At 41.2% G+C, this 14,344-nt stretch overlaps 1 protein-coding gene across 1 annotated transcript in view; it reads right to left on the bottom strand.

Moving 5' to 3' along the window:
• Positions 1-801: 801 nt before the first annotated feature.
• The window catches only part of LOC122792448, a 55,591-nt gene continuing 42,048 nt past the window's right edge, over positions 802-14,344 (bottom strand). The window contains exon 2 of the mRNA XM_044060235.1: positions 802-2,252. Within this exon, the coding sequence (XP_043916170.1) occupies positions 802-1,506 (705 nt within the window). The 5' untranslated portion in view covers positions 1,507-2,252. The remainder of the gene's footprint in view (positions 2,253-14,344) is intronic.

The raw sequence follows: 14,344 nt of genomic DNA, 5'->3' as shown, positions 1-14,344 counted from the left end.
GTGGATTTAAGGCCAAGATTCTTGAATGAACACCAGAATGTTTCCCCTTCATATTAGAGCCATTGTCATAACCCTGGCCTCTGCAGTTTTCGAGGGGAACTCCCAAACTTTTGAATTCATTTAACACAATGTCTGTCAGAAAACCCCCAGTAGTCTCAGTAACCTGGAGGAAGGACAAGAAGTACTCCTTAACTTCCACACTTTCATTGCATTCAGCAATACGGACAGTCAGTGACATCTGTTCCTGATGGCTGCAGTCAGGAGTGCAATCCAATATAATAGAGTAGTACTTTGCATTTGTTATCTTTTGCAAAATAGAGTCTCTGACAGACTTCGATATTAACATTATCAACTCGTTCTGAATGGTTTTCCCCAAGTAGTGATCATGGATCTCGGCATTACTGATCCGACGAAGATGCTCTTGTATTACTGGATCAAACTTGCCCAACAGCTGCATTAACCCAAGGAAGTTGCCATTACCACTTGTAAAGAGTCTATCCTCGCTACCCCTAAATGCCAAGTTATGTTGGGACAAGTACTGACAGATTGCAAGAAGTCTTTCCAAAACGTTTCTCCAGTATTTTCTCTCAGACTTAATCATGTTCTCACGGTGGTGATCAATGGTGGAGCTATTCTTAAGCCTCAAGTGCAAGTCACTCCACTTAGCAGCAGCTTCTTTATGTTTCACTGACCGCTCGTGTTCTACAAGCTTTTGGCCCAAATGTTTCCAGTCACATGTTCCTGTACTAGACAGGGCAACTAAATGAGTACTGCTGAAGAGTTTACAAAAAAAACAAAATACTAAGTCACTACTTTCAGAATACACCAACCAAGACCTTCTGACTGTCTCACCATTTGTAAGTCTTTTGTATAGAAGATAGGATTAAATCTTCTATGGTGATCATCATAGGGAAAAGTGTGATTCATTATCTGAACAGGCCCTTCAGCACTTAACAGACAGCGAACTTTATCATCCATGGGATCTGGCCATTTACCAGGGTCACTATCGACTTCCCTGCATGTTACTGGAGCTACTTCCTTATTTTCCTCCTCACATATATCTACTACTTGGTCAGATACAGGACTTGCTCCTAGCTCTGACCACACAGGAATAGAGTCAATGGATGCCCCAGACACCGACTCAGCTCCACACTCTCTGACACACTCAGCATTACCAACTGCAAGGTCAGAGCCATTATCACACACCTGTGACTCAGATTCATTATATGTACATCCAGTACCAGTATTCTCAACATCTACCATACAGCAAGCATCGCTGGGACTTTGGCAGGAACAGTCACTTTCACCTGGTCTGGAAGGACTGCTTGGCACCTCAACATCTACCATACAGCAAGCATTGCTGGGACTTTGGCAGGAACTGTCACTTTCACCTGGTCTGGAAGGACTGCTTGGCACCTCAGAGAAATCTGCCTCTTGAAGCATTTCACTGTCCCTGTCTTGCAGCTCACTGTCTAATGTATGACTAGACTGCATAAATCGCATCATTGAAGCACGTAAACTAGCCACTTGCAATTCTCTCTGAGCCTTTCTTTTTCTATTTGCTGCACCAGAAAGCTTCTTTGGACCTTTTCCAGGCTGTCTGTTAAAAATAAAATTTGGAAATTCAGATGTTAGGAATGGAAGTTGCAGTGTTCATAAACTCCCTCAATTCTTAGAGCTGCCTACCCACCCAAGTCTTGCAATTCACCGAACTAGGCCTTGCAACTACAAATGGTTGTATAACAAAGTACGTGTATTAGAGCCAAGTTTATACTACACAAAATTAGAAAACAGCAGAACAGTGTACAGGCTTATCAAGTGCTGCCACTAGACAGCCAATTCAAATCAAATCAAGAATCAATCTGGAACTAGAGCTTGCATACATTGAGCACATTTACCCCCCTATCTCATCCTATCCATTTACTTGTAAACATTCCAAATGCTATTAGTGTACTGGTTCATAAAGTGATGTGGCTCATTTTTCATCTAATTTACTGTCCACACAGATCGTGCCTACAATGTAAGGCATCAGGAATGCTATTCAGTTGTCATGGAAGTGTTTACCGATTCACAGATGCAGAGGAGGCGGTATTCATTGTAGAGGAGGCAGTATTCATTGCAGAGGAGGCAGTATTCATTGCAGAGGAGGCAGTATTCATTGCAGAGGAGGCAGTATTCATTGGAGCACTTGAAGCTTCCGATTTCAACACTGGGATCCTATCACGTTCAAGGTAACCAGTTTCCCCAAAGATCTATGAAGGACGAAACATTAGTGTAAACATACTGTATGTTACAAAAAAGAAAAAAGCCGACACCATTGATGCACCCCACACACGATCCTAAGTCACTTATACAAGTCCATTGCAGAATCTCCCTATAATATGACTGTCACTGCCAGTACAACATCTCCTTGAGATATCACAGCACAATAGTCTGTTCCTTAGATAGGACCCATTAGACAGCCACACTTGCTCATTTCAGTTGTACTACAAAATATTTATATATAAACCAGCACCTGAATTACTATGTTAAATCATATTACCATTCTACATTCAATGTACATTTTGTAATGAGATCAGTGTACTGCAAACAGTAAATAAATTCACATTTTGATGCATTTCTAAGTCACACTGAAGCAGTAGAAATAAACCCACACCATGTTTACAAAGTTCACTGCTATTGTACATAGCGTCTCCATCACTCCCACTCTGCTATTCCTCAACTATGGCAAGAATGCCAAGTAAATTCAATTTCTTCCTACATGTTTTAATCAATAGGCATTTTGAACTTCCAGCAGCATGTGATACAAAACCTAGCACCACCAAATACCTTTGCAGGTAACTGCACTGATGAACTGCCTAGACATTTTCAAAAGGAAAATCACAGCTAAATAGCCAGGCACTGCGGTATGTAAACATTGCACAGTTACTCTACGTTTACAATTAGTATTCTGACAGCAGCCAAGTAACTTTTAACTCATTTCTGAGCGTTAGCAACTCAAACTAAAAATGCAGCAGTACAAGACTCAAACCATAAATACTAAAAATCTGCACTGTAACTATGGTACTAGAAGTAACAATTTGCATTGAAATGCAGTTGAGAGAGTTAAGAAAGTAACAACTTCCAGTGCACGCATGCTCACTCAAGCTTTGTTTCCAGTGCACCCACATAGTGACATTTATTTTGCCACTGCTCATTAAACATTTCACGCTAAAGAAACCCAAACGTGTACAGCTGCATTGCCCAACAGTAAAAAGCGGTGCAAGAGTTATAGCCTTTGACAAAATCAGAAAGCAAAGCCACAAATATGCATTCAAAAAACTGCACTAGCAATGCTTATGCTGCTATTAAATATGCTTTAACATACTATTTATCTGCAGAAAAACAATCAAGTGCATCACAAAAATCAAAGCAGAAATCTGTTCAGTCAAGACATGACTACTGTGGTTAAACAGTGGGTGAAATGAAATTGCAAAGCGAATTTCATAAAACATTCTAATAGTTCTATTTCACTCACAGCCCTTGTACCGTGCAAAAAAAAAAAAAAAACAGCTTGACCACCATCTGATATGAAGTAAATGTTATAGTAGCTTGTGTTACAACACTAGAAGAATCCCAACCAATATTTACAGTCACAACACAAATTCAGAAAGAATATAGTATTCACCAAGGTAAAACTACCACTTTTAAAACAAATTGAAGCACATGCATGCAATATAAAGTGGGTAACTACATACAAATTCATGTTGGTACTCTGCTCCACTTAGCATATGATCCTATCTGATCCTCTTTCTGAAATGAAGTCAGAAATAAAACCAGACTTAAGGGGCACCTTAGAAAAAAATGTATACTGATCAGACCTCTCAACCAATTGGGGACAAATTTCAACAGAATCAGGGGCAAGTCAAGGAAAAATGAGGGACACTTTAAATATTAGTGCTATTAACTTGAAACATTGACAAAATCAGAGCATATGAATTAATACACATTTTCTGAAGTAAAAGTAGTTTATAACTCTTAATTATTGTCATTATTAATTAAGTGTAATTCACCAACTTTCCTCCAAAAGTCACTAGTTTTAGGAGGGATTAAGAGGGACAGGGTTAAAATTTGAGACAAAATCAGGGACATCCCTGAAAATCAGGGACAGTTGAGAGGTATGAGACTGATCAGATCAGGACTCATTCTGGACTAAGATTAGTAATAAACAGAAGTCAGCCTAACCTCTAAAAAGCGTCTACCCTAACCTCTAAAGTTGACTATAGTCACTTGATGCCATAACTTCTGGAATTTACTAAATCTGTACGACACAAATTAATAAGCTGTCATGATGAAAACTTGTCAGTTCTCGTACTATTATCTTGGATTTCCCATCGTCAAAGAGACTACAAGATAAAGGCTGGGTGCTCCTGATATGGTTTTGCATCTTGCACAGCACTGTGCATGAATGGTCATAAACCAAAACATTACCTGAACAGTCTAAGAACATGCAAAAACACCTGCAAACATAACCCAGAGAGACACACCAATTAACAATTACAATGTGCTTCCCTGGCCCCTGCTTTAAGATTAGCACACAATTACAAAGTGCTTCCCTGGCCCCTGCTTCTTTCAATCACAGAGTTACAAAGTGCTTCCCTGCTTCTTTCACACACATTTACAAAGTGCATTCAAATACAGTTGAGAGAGTTAAGAAACTAAGTTCCAGTGCACGCATGCTCACTCAAGCTTGGTTTCCAGTGCACCCACATAGTGACATTTATTTTGCCACTGTCATTAAATAACATTCCATGCTAAAGAAACTCAAATGTGTACAGCTGCATTGCCCAACAGTAAAAAGCTGAGCAAGAGTTATAGCCTTTGACAATCAGAAAGCAAAACCACCACAAATATGCATTCAAAAAACTGCACTAGCAATGCTTATGCTGCTATTAATGCTTTAACATACTATTTATCTGCAGTAAAACAATCAAGTACATCACAAAAAATCAAAGCACAAATAAAAAGTAGTTGAATCAGGCCAAGTAAGAATATGGGTCTGTGGAAGAACTGAATAGAAGCAGTAGGGACAGTACAGCCCAGTACCCCTTTGCTTGCCACCGGAGTGCAGAAGAGCAATAGCAGGGATAAAACTAACTATTTTACCAACTGAGACACATACAAGTACTACGTTTAAAATTGCCACAGCAGTGTGCAGGACTGAAGCCCTTCAGCTATGTTTGGCTTTTCTGCGTCTATGAGGGAGGTGAGCAGCAGGAGTACAACCTCTGTAAGTAGGCTTGCTGTGGGGGAAAAAAAGGGGAGAGACCGGGATAAAAGTTAAAAAGGTTGAGGTTTAGGTATACAGGGTGTAGAGAGGCAGATAGAAAGCAATGTTACAGTAATAGTCCAAGTTCTGCAATCGGCTGTAAGGCTATAAGAACAGTAAATCACTTCCCCAGATACAGCAGATTGGGACAAGAACCAGATTGGAGTAACAAAACAGCTGTGTAGCCTTTAAACATCCACTTTAGAGAGCATAACATTTATCACCGAGCATTGTTTATGCAGATAGCATATGGACAATAAGCTCTGTTTGATTTGTAGCATACAATAAAATGGTTTATGAGTAGCAGTATAACAGTGAAGTAGAACACTGAAAGCGGATTTCAGGGCAATACAATGAATCTATTCCCCCAATTACACCTAGAAACTTATTTCTCACAGTACAGCTGGCTCAGATAAAAAACACTACCATTAAACTACACACATCAACACCTGACTAAGTAGGGCCATTGCAACACCGCTTCAGTAAAAAAATGCAGGTTAATGAGGAGTTCACTATGGTTACTTTCACAACTCAAACTTGGGGCGGCTAACGTAATCAACATAAAATTAAATAACTGCAGTAGCTCTAGTATTGCGCGCACACACAAGAAACTTAAAAAAGGCTAGTAATGGTGCTGTACTGACTGAGACTGATTCTAGCATCTTTTGTTTTAAAACAATTTTCAAAAACATCCTCATTCTAGACAGACTCAGTTGGCCTTTCTTAAATGAACTTAATTCCTTATAAGAATTCAGCAGCTCAGAAACTTTGCAAAGGTCCATTTAATACTAGTAACTTTTTTTTGGCAAAAACAGCACACACTTTCATTTCTAGGCACTTCGAGGAGTCCTAGAAAACAAAGGCATGTGGATCTCAGGCAGACTACGCTTAAAACATGCTCTGATCCACTGCCATCCACTACAATCTCGCTCCTTCTTGACTTTTTTGTTTTTCTCTTCTTGACTTTTTTGTTTTTCTCCCTACATTTGGGCCTGGAAGGGGTGTTCCTCCTTCTACAAGTTAGGGATACATTTTTAAGAAATAGAAACAGATAAAGCTTAAGTGATTACATATTAGGTATATTTAGTACTTTATAACATATAGCGTACTGTCTCTGGACTGAATGTGATGCTACAGTGGTTCAGAAATTGAGTTAGGGACTTTGTTGATCAGTTGTGTTAAAAGAAGTTATACGTTGCCAGTGGCTGTAAAAACAACTAGTCTAGACATCCCATACAGCGCGGATTTTGTACAAGAAGAGGTAAACATCCCACCCTCAAACACACATTTAATGAAGTCACTGTTAGGTGACCTAGGCCAGTGTCACCTCACTAAATTCTTTAACTTTACTTTGACTTTTGAGCTGTTTAAAGTAAATTCACGTTGCTTTCTACACTCTAACTGCCTGGGGCATCCTAAAAAGTATATTTGTGATGCTTGGCTTACTTGCATTATCACACTGCTTTTCAACCACGATCTGAACAATTTAGATTAGTTACAGACTTCTTATTCTATAAAAATGCACATTAAGACACATTTGCATGTTTTTTTTCAACCTTCCAGATGAATTATGTCAATATTTAAAAATGTCCCAGATTCCGCTCTACAGTCCCTGGTTATGTTATACTTTGTCCCCAATTGTGAGGAAAAGAGGTTGAGGGCTTTTTTTCTCAGTCTTTACAATGCCGTTCAGTACAAATTAAACCTCCGCAGAACAGCTTTGTATAAGCTTTTCAATCTGTACATGAATGTCATTCACTGCTCTTATAAGAGTGCCTTAGAGTCCGGGTTTTGGTTGTAAAATGTCCAAAGACAAGTACATTCATCTGGTAAACTTCAAAATGCCCAAGATAGCAGAAAACAGGAAAAGTCCAGAACCATATTGAGCAGAATGTGAGTGGCATAACCTTACGTGACGGACTTTACAACGTTCTGAAAATGTAATGTTTTATGTTTTCCCGTAAATATTAAACAAAATAAACGGAGTAGTCACAAGATTAACAGGGCAATCGTGACAACAGCGGGCAATACATTGAATGTAATGACTCTGGCTCAGCAGAATATATAACAGTTGCACGTTCATATCAATTTACACTTTTTTGTGAAAAGCTATGAAAGTAAAGGAGCATTTATTTGTGGATCAATTCATTTGAAAAGGAAGCTAGCAAGAAATTGTGGTATCCTACCTATAACAGGTTTGGTCGGTATTCTGCAAAGGTACGCGGAGATGGTTTCCGGACTCGTAAAATAAATGAGGTGAAAATGCGCCAGGTAAAATTAACCACGGAGTACCCAGAAATCATTCATGGCGAACATCACTACTGACGCTCTTGATTTGACTAAAGGATGGGGCTCTAACGTTTTCCTTTCTTTTGTTAGAGAGAGAGCTTAGGGTTGCCACCTTTTCAAATGGCCAAAGTGGGACACTTTCGGGACAAACATCAGATTTTACAGGCCGACATGATCCTGCTAAAATATTAAGCTGAGCGGCAAAGTGATCGCTGTATGTAGGCTTGACTCAACAAATTTAAAAACACTTACCTTAAGAAGTTGCAAAGAAAAACCGCCAAAAAGTTTTAAACATACACTCCGTCTTCAGGTTGTACAGTACCCCACGCCACGTGGAAGAACGACACTAACTCTCACGTCCAAATTCCAAGAACTGCAATCGCCTAGCCAATAGGTGCACCCGATTCTCAAAGAAGGAAGGAACAAGGCGAAGGTAGCTCTTTTTATATGCTCAATGCTCAATCATTGGCTTAGTGGCCGTGATGTCAGTGGTGCGAAATCATCACTGATAGGCCGATTTGAATAATGCGGCCACTCACATCGCTATAGGGTGGGGCCAGGGGCTGTCTGCGCTACTGGAATTTGGAAATGAAAAGTTCGTGCTTAAGTTGAAGTGGGGGAGGGCGCATTTCAAGCTTGCATGGGCGGCGACTGACAATAAAAAAAAATGTACTTGTTTTTTTCAGCTTTCTTGGTTACTAGCGTTTCAGCAGAATTGCGCCCTTTTGAAGCCGGCCTAGTTCGCCTATGCCTAAGGCCGGCCCTGGCAAGCGGGTATCAGTGCAGATTTGCTTTATAGTTCGTTTACACCGCACACACACACACACACACACACACACAGTAAATCTTGTTGTCCATGTTATTTCTTCTTTCCCTTGGTTTCGTTTCTCTTACTTGTAATGTTGCTTTTAGTCATTTTTCTCCTGACTCCCATATCTACCCTAATTATTACTTCTAACAAATACTTTTTTTTCACTCTTTCTTCTCTTCCCCTCCTCCTCTTTATCCACTATTTGAACTTTTCCACTCTGACATTTGCTTTATGGGTAAATAATGAACTGTTACCCTTATGTCAGCACATTTCAATGCTACATAATATTGTATTTAGTCTAATAATAGGTTCATAGGTAGGTACTAGGCTATCGGCCTAAGTAAGCCTAGCCAACAAGTTTCCCTCGCTTATGCCATCCAAGAAAGTTATTTTCCTGTGCCACTGTCGAGCAGAGCCACAGAAGTGATTCCCGGGGTATATTTTCCTATCTCCCATCCATTCAAAGATTTTTCTTGAAAATTGCTAATGAGGAACTTTGCTTGACATAGATGGGTAGCTTGTTCCAGAGTATGGAAAGTCTCTGGGACAGGAATCTCTCTCTCCAGCATGTCCTGTTTATTGTGGTGACAAGGTTTAGGTCCGTAGAGCATGTAGCTCAGAAGGATTGGGATTTCTTTAGGTGTAGCATGTCCAACAGCTCTGGGTTTGACATAGCTTTATATGTTAGGCAGAAATCACCTCGGAGTAGGCGATATGCTACAGAGTAAAGCTGGAGTTTTTTGAGACTGTCTGCATAGGGCATCGGTTTGAGGCCAGTAATCCTCTTTGTGAGGTACTTCTACGGCCTTTCCAGTTGCTGCAAATATCTTGTGAGGAACATACCAAAAGGGGCATTGTACTCTATAATGGGTCTAATGAGTGTCAAGTAAAGGGGAATAATGACCTCTTTTTTTTTCCCTGGATGAGTACCCTTTTGTGATGAGGTGTGCCACATAGAAGATTTTCTGACTACTGTGGCGATGTGATTATCAAAGGAGAGACTACTGTCCACCTGGGTCCCAAGGTCTCATCACACATTCGGTGTTAAGTAGACTACCACCTATGTGGTAGCTCACAGGTACAGAGTTTTTACCAAAGGGGATGACAATGCACTTTTTGCCATTGAGCTTGAGGCCATGGCTCTAACACCAGGCATCTGTCTCAGTGAGACCCTTCTATAGGATGTCCACATCATTTGGGGACACGACTATGGCTTCTAGTTTGCAGTCATCTGCGAACTTCATTAGCTAGAGGCCTTCTGTGTTTGGTATCTACTTCTCTGAAGTACAGGCTAACAGGTGAGGTCCCAGGACTGAACCCTGTGATACTCCACTTGTCACTGGATTAATGTCAGATTTGGAGTCTGCAACTTTTACAGTGTGGGTTCTGTCAGTGAGTCATTTGGCAACTCATCTTGTGACGTAGGGTTTTATACCCAGTTTAGTGAGTTTAGCTATAATTCCAGAATGGGGGATGGTGTAAAAAGCCTTGGCGAGGTCAAGATAGGCTGTGTGAACCACCTTAGCTTCATCGACTGCCTCAGAGAAGTCGATTAGATTCAGGATGCATGATCTGCCTTTCACAAACCCGAACTGGGTGGGGTCTAGAGTTTGGAGGTTACCAATGTCTTTGTTTATAAGTTCCATGATGATATCTGACAGGGCTTAGTGGTAAATCACTTTGGCTATGGTGTGCAGGGTCCTGGGTTCGAGCCTTGCAGAGGCTGTTTATTTTTTTCAATCATAGCCTCACCTCAGGCTTTGTGCCTGCTGAATGGCGCACAGTGGCGGTTATCCCACTCCACAAGCGGGGAGCCACCATGGACCCCGGGAACTACTGCCCCATTAGCTTGACTAGCCTGGTCTGCAAGGCTATTGAATGTATCATCATGGAACTTATAAACAAAGACATTGGTAATCTCCAAACTCTGGACTCCACCCAGTTCGGGTTTGTAAAAGGCAGATCATGTCTCCTAAACCTGATAGACTTCTTTGAAGCAGTCACCAAAGCCATAGACAAGGGTAAGGTGGTTCACACAGCCTATCTAGATCTTGCCAAGGCTTTTGACACCATCGCCCACTCTGCAATTATAGATAAACTCACTAAACTAGGTATAAATACCTATGTCACAAGATGGGTTGGCAACTGGCTCACTGACAGAACCCACACTGTGAAAGTAGCAGACTCCAAATTCGACTTCAGACCAGTGACAACTGGAGTACCATAGGGTTCAGTCCTGGGTCCTCTCCTGTTTGGTATCTACTTCTCTTAAGTACAGGCTAACACAGAAGGTCTTTGGCTAACGAAGTTTGTAGATGACTGCAAACTAGGAGCCATAATCAAAACTCCTAATGATGTGGACATCCTACAAAAGGGCCTCACTGAGACAGATGCCTGGAAAGCCATGGCCTCAAGCTAAATGCCAAAAAGTGCATTGTCATCCCCTTTGGTAAAAACTCTGTACCCATGAACTACAACATAGGCGGTAGTATACTTAACACCAAAAGTGTGATGAGACCTTGGGACACAGGTGGACAGTATTCTCTCCTTTGATAATCACATCACCACAGTAGTCAGGATATCCTTCTACGTGGCACACCTCATCACAAAAGGTTTCTCATCCAGAAAAAAAGAGGTCATTGTTCCCCTCTACTCATCACTCATTAGACCCATTATAGAGTACAACGCCCCTTTTGGTATGTACCTCACAAGACATCTACAATAACTGGAAAGGCCACAGAAATACCTCACAAAAAGGATTACCAGCCTCAAACAGATGCCCTACGCAGACCGTCTCAAAAAACTCCAGCTTTACTCAGTCGCATATCGCCTACTCAGAGGTGATCTCTGCCTAACATACAAAGCTATGTCAAACCCAGAGCTTTTGGACATGCTCCACTTAATGAAATCCCAATCCCTCCGAGCTACACGCTCTAGGGACCTAAACCTTGCCACCACAATAAACAGAACCTGCCAGAGGGATAGATTCCTGTCCCAGAGACTTCCCATACTCTGGAATAAACTACCTATCTATATCAAATAAAGCTCTTCATTAGCACTCTTCAAGAAAAATCTTGATGATTGGATGGGAAATAGGAAATTTACCCCGGGGATCACCTCTGTGGCTCTGCTCGACAGTGGCACAGGAAAATAATTTTCTTGGGTGGTAAAAGCCAGGGTACCTTTTTGGTTGGGCTTGTATAGGCCCCAGGGCCAATAGCCTAGTACCTACACGTTCCATGAACTTGCAGACCAAGCTCATCAGGCTAATAGGATGACAGTTCCTGGGATCAGTGGTGGCTCCCCCTTTGTGAAGCGGGATAACTGTTGCTGTGCGCCATTCAGTGGGCACAAAGCCTGATTTGAGGCTATGATTGAACATGGTGCTTAGGTGGGGAGCCAGTTCGTTCTGACGTTCGTGTAAAACGCAGCCTGGGATGTTGTCTAGTCCCATGGGTGCTGTGTATTTGGCTTTAGAGAGTGCAGCTTTTACCTGTGTAGTTGTGATTACAGGGACTATGCATTCTTCCTGTATAGATATGGGCCCTTTAGGGTGTGAGAGGGTGGTAAAGTTAGCACTGAATCTATCTGCCAGAAAGTTGGCAATAGCAGTTGGTTCTGTAATTTTCATGCAATTGTGCTGTAACTCAGAGCAGATCTGGGTGTTGTCATTGAGATTCTTGACATAGGTATAGAATGCTTTGTGGTTGTCCTTAGAATCAGTGGCGATATTATTTTCATAGCTAGCTTTGGATGCTCTCATAAGGGATCTCAGTGTCTTACTGAGGCTGACCAGGGGGCTCCACCACTCATGGGATTTTACTCTCTTTTGCAACAGTTTCTTCCTTCTGTTGTACAGTTTATGGCAGGGGACCACCAGATTGGCTTCCTTTTTTTTGGAAGATAGCTTCTTGGTTCTGTTTGGGATAGCACAATCCATGCACTCATGTAAGTGCTTATAGAGTGCATTTGTGTAGGATTCAGCAGTCGTAACTGTATTGGCCATCTGCATGGGTGTCATGAAGTTCGCCACTTCTGTCTTAAGAAACATGAAGTTGGCTATGGAATAATGGTTTCCTTAATGTGGGGTGGGGGCGGGATGTGGATATCTAGGGTGATTAGCTTATAGTCGGATCTGACCAACAAGGAGTTGACTTCGGGTGTGGAACACCGGTCATTCATGTTGGTAATAACTTGGTCTAGGATATTGTTTCCCTTGGTGGGGGTGTGGATAAGTTGATCCAGGGCACTGGAATGTATGAATTCCAGAAAGCGTTGAGCGAAGGAGTTGGTACATGAGTAGTTTTCCCAGTTAATGGTGGGGTAGTTGAAATTACCCATTATTAGGGTGTTTGAACCCTAATATTTTCCAGTACATCAAGAAAAGAGTGGGAATCCTGGAGCATGATGGGGGATCTGTAGCAAGTTACAATTTGGATTGCAGTTTTGCCCAGAGTTAGTTGAACTTGGATAACCTCGGTGCATTATGCTGAGCAACTAGCCTGGAGGTGTGGATATCCTTAATGAATACGGGCACACCTCCGCCTTTGGTGTTCCAGTCCAGGTTACGTGGCCGAAAAGTGTGGTATGAGTTATATCCTGGTAGTGCAGGGGTGCTCTTTGGAGCCTTGAACCAGGTCTCAGTCACTGCACGGGTATTGATTTTCTCCATTTTAAGGAGTGCCTTCAGTGAGTGCATTTTGAGATTTAGACTTCTAGCACTGAGTAGCATTACCCTCAGTTTTTGCTTGCCTGTTCCTATTACATTTGAAACAGGTCTAAAAAAGGCACTATAGGGGCGGCAAGAGCCTTAGCCAGCATCTGGAATCCCATGGGCGACAGGTGCAGGCCATCTCTGGCAAAGCATCATGGTCTGTCAACCATGTCATCCCAGGCAGACAGATACTGGATCCCCTTAGAATGACACCAGAAGCTTAGTCAATTGTTGAAGTCAATTTGTCCTTGTACTACGGTATCATTCTGGGCGATGGCACAATGCTACTCAGGGCTAGGGTCATACCTCCCTGGGCTACAAGATCGGAGAGCTCTTCCATGTCTCTTTTCATGTAGTCCAGGGAGGCATGTCTCAGGTCATTCACACCAACATGGGCAATGACAGTCATATTTGTACTTGGTTGTGGAGTGACCTGAGTGCATGGGTTATGTGGCAGATCCTGGCACCTGACAGGCAGCTGACAGTAACCTTTTCCTTGTTTAACCTGGTAAGTGGGACATTAGTGTGCCTGACTATAGAGTCACCAGTGACTAGTGTGTTGGGTACATTGTTTTGCTTAATATATTATATATGTTATAATATATATATATATGTTTGCCCATAATATCTGAATAAGTGAGTGGGATTTTCATGACAGCATCAAGGAAACATTTTCCTTCCTTCTTTGTTTTTTTTTCTTAAGTTTTGGATTTTTCTTGGTATAGTGATTGATTTTCTTAGTATATTTTATTTTTTATGTATTTTCCATTTGTTTACCAGGTTAGTCCGACTGGACACAAGATGACCATTTTCAGCGGAGGCTGGGGGAGAAAAGCTCCAGATACATAGTAAACAATTATAAAAAATAATAAAAATAAATTATACAAAGATAGATGTTTTGTACAAAGAGCATAGACAATATAAAAGGAGTAAAATCAGAGTTTTACAATTGATGCAGCATACACAGTGGTTAGAATATTGAGAAACAAACAATATACAACTGCTTGAACATAAATTCAAAAAGAAGTTTCCATAGATAAACAGAGTCATAAACTAGAAATCATAACTATATTGATATGATTTATATTGCATCTTGTTTTAATGATGGTATGTGTGTATTATTGCAAGTGTCATATGTGCGCAAATATTTGTATTAATCTATGTATTTACAGTATATTGACAAAGTACTGGGTCAAATCAGAGGCTTGGGAGGTCATTGTTA

This window comes from Protopterus annectens, chromosome 1.part2 (assembly GCF_019279795.1).
Source record: "Protopterus annectens isolate FY-2018-M chromosome 1.part2, PAN1.0, whole genome shotgun sequence".
Classification (NCBI taxonomy): domain Eukaryota; kingdom Metazoa; phylum Chordata; order Ceratodontiformes; family Protopteridae; genus Protopterus; species Protopterus annectens.
The sequence above is the reverse complement of the archived record's forward strand: the minus strand, read 5'-3'. Positions and strand labels throughout refer to the sequence as shown.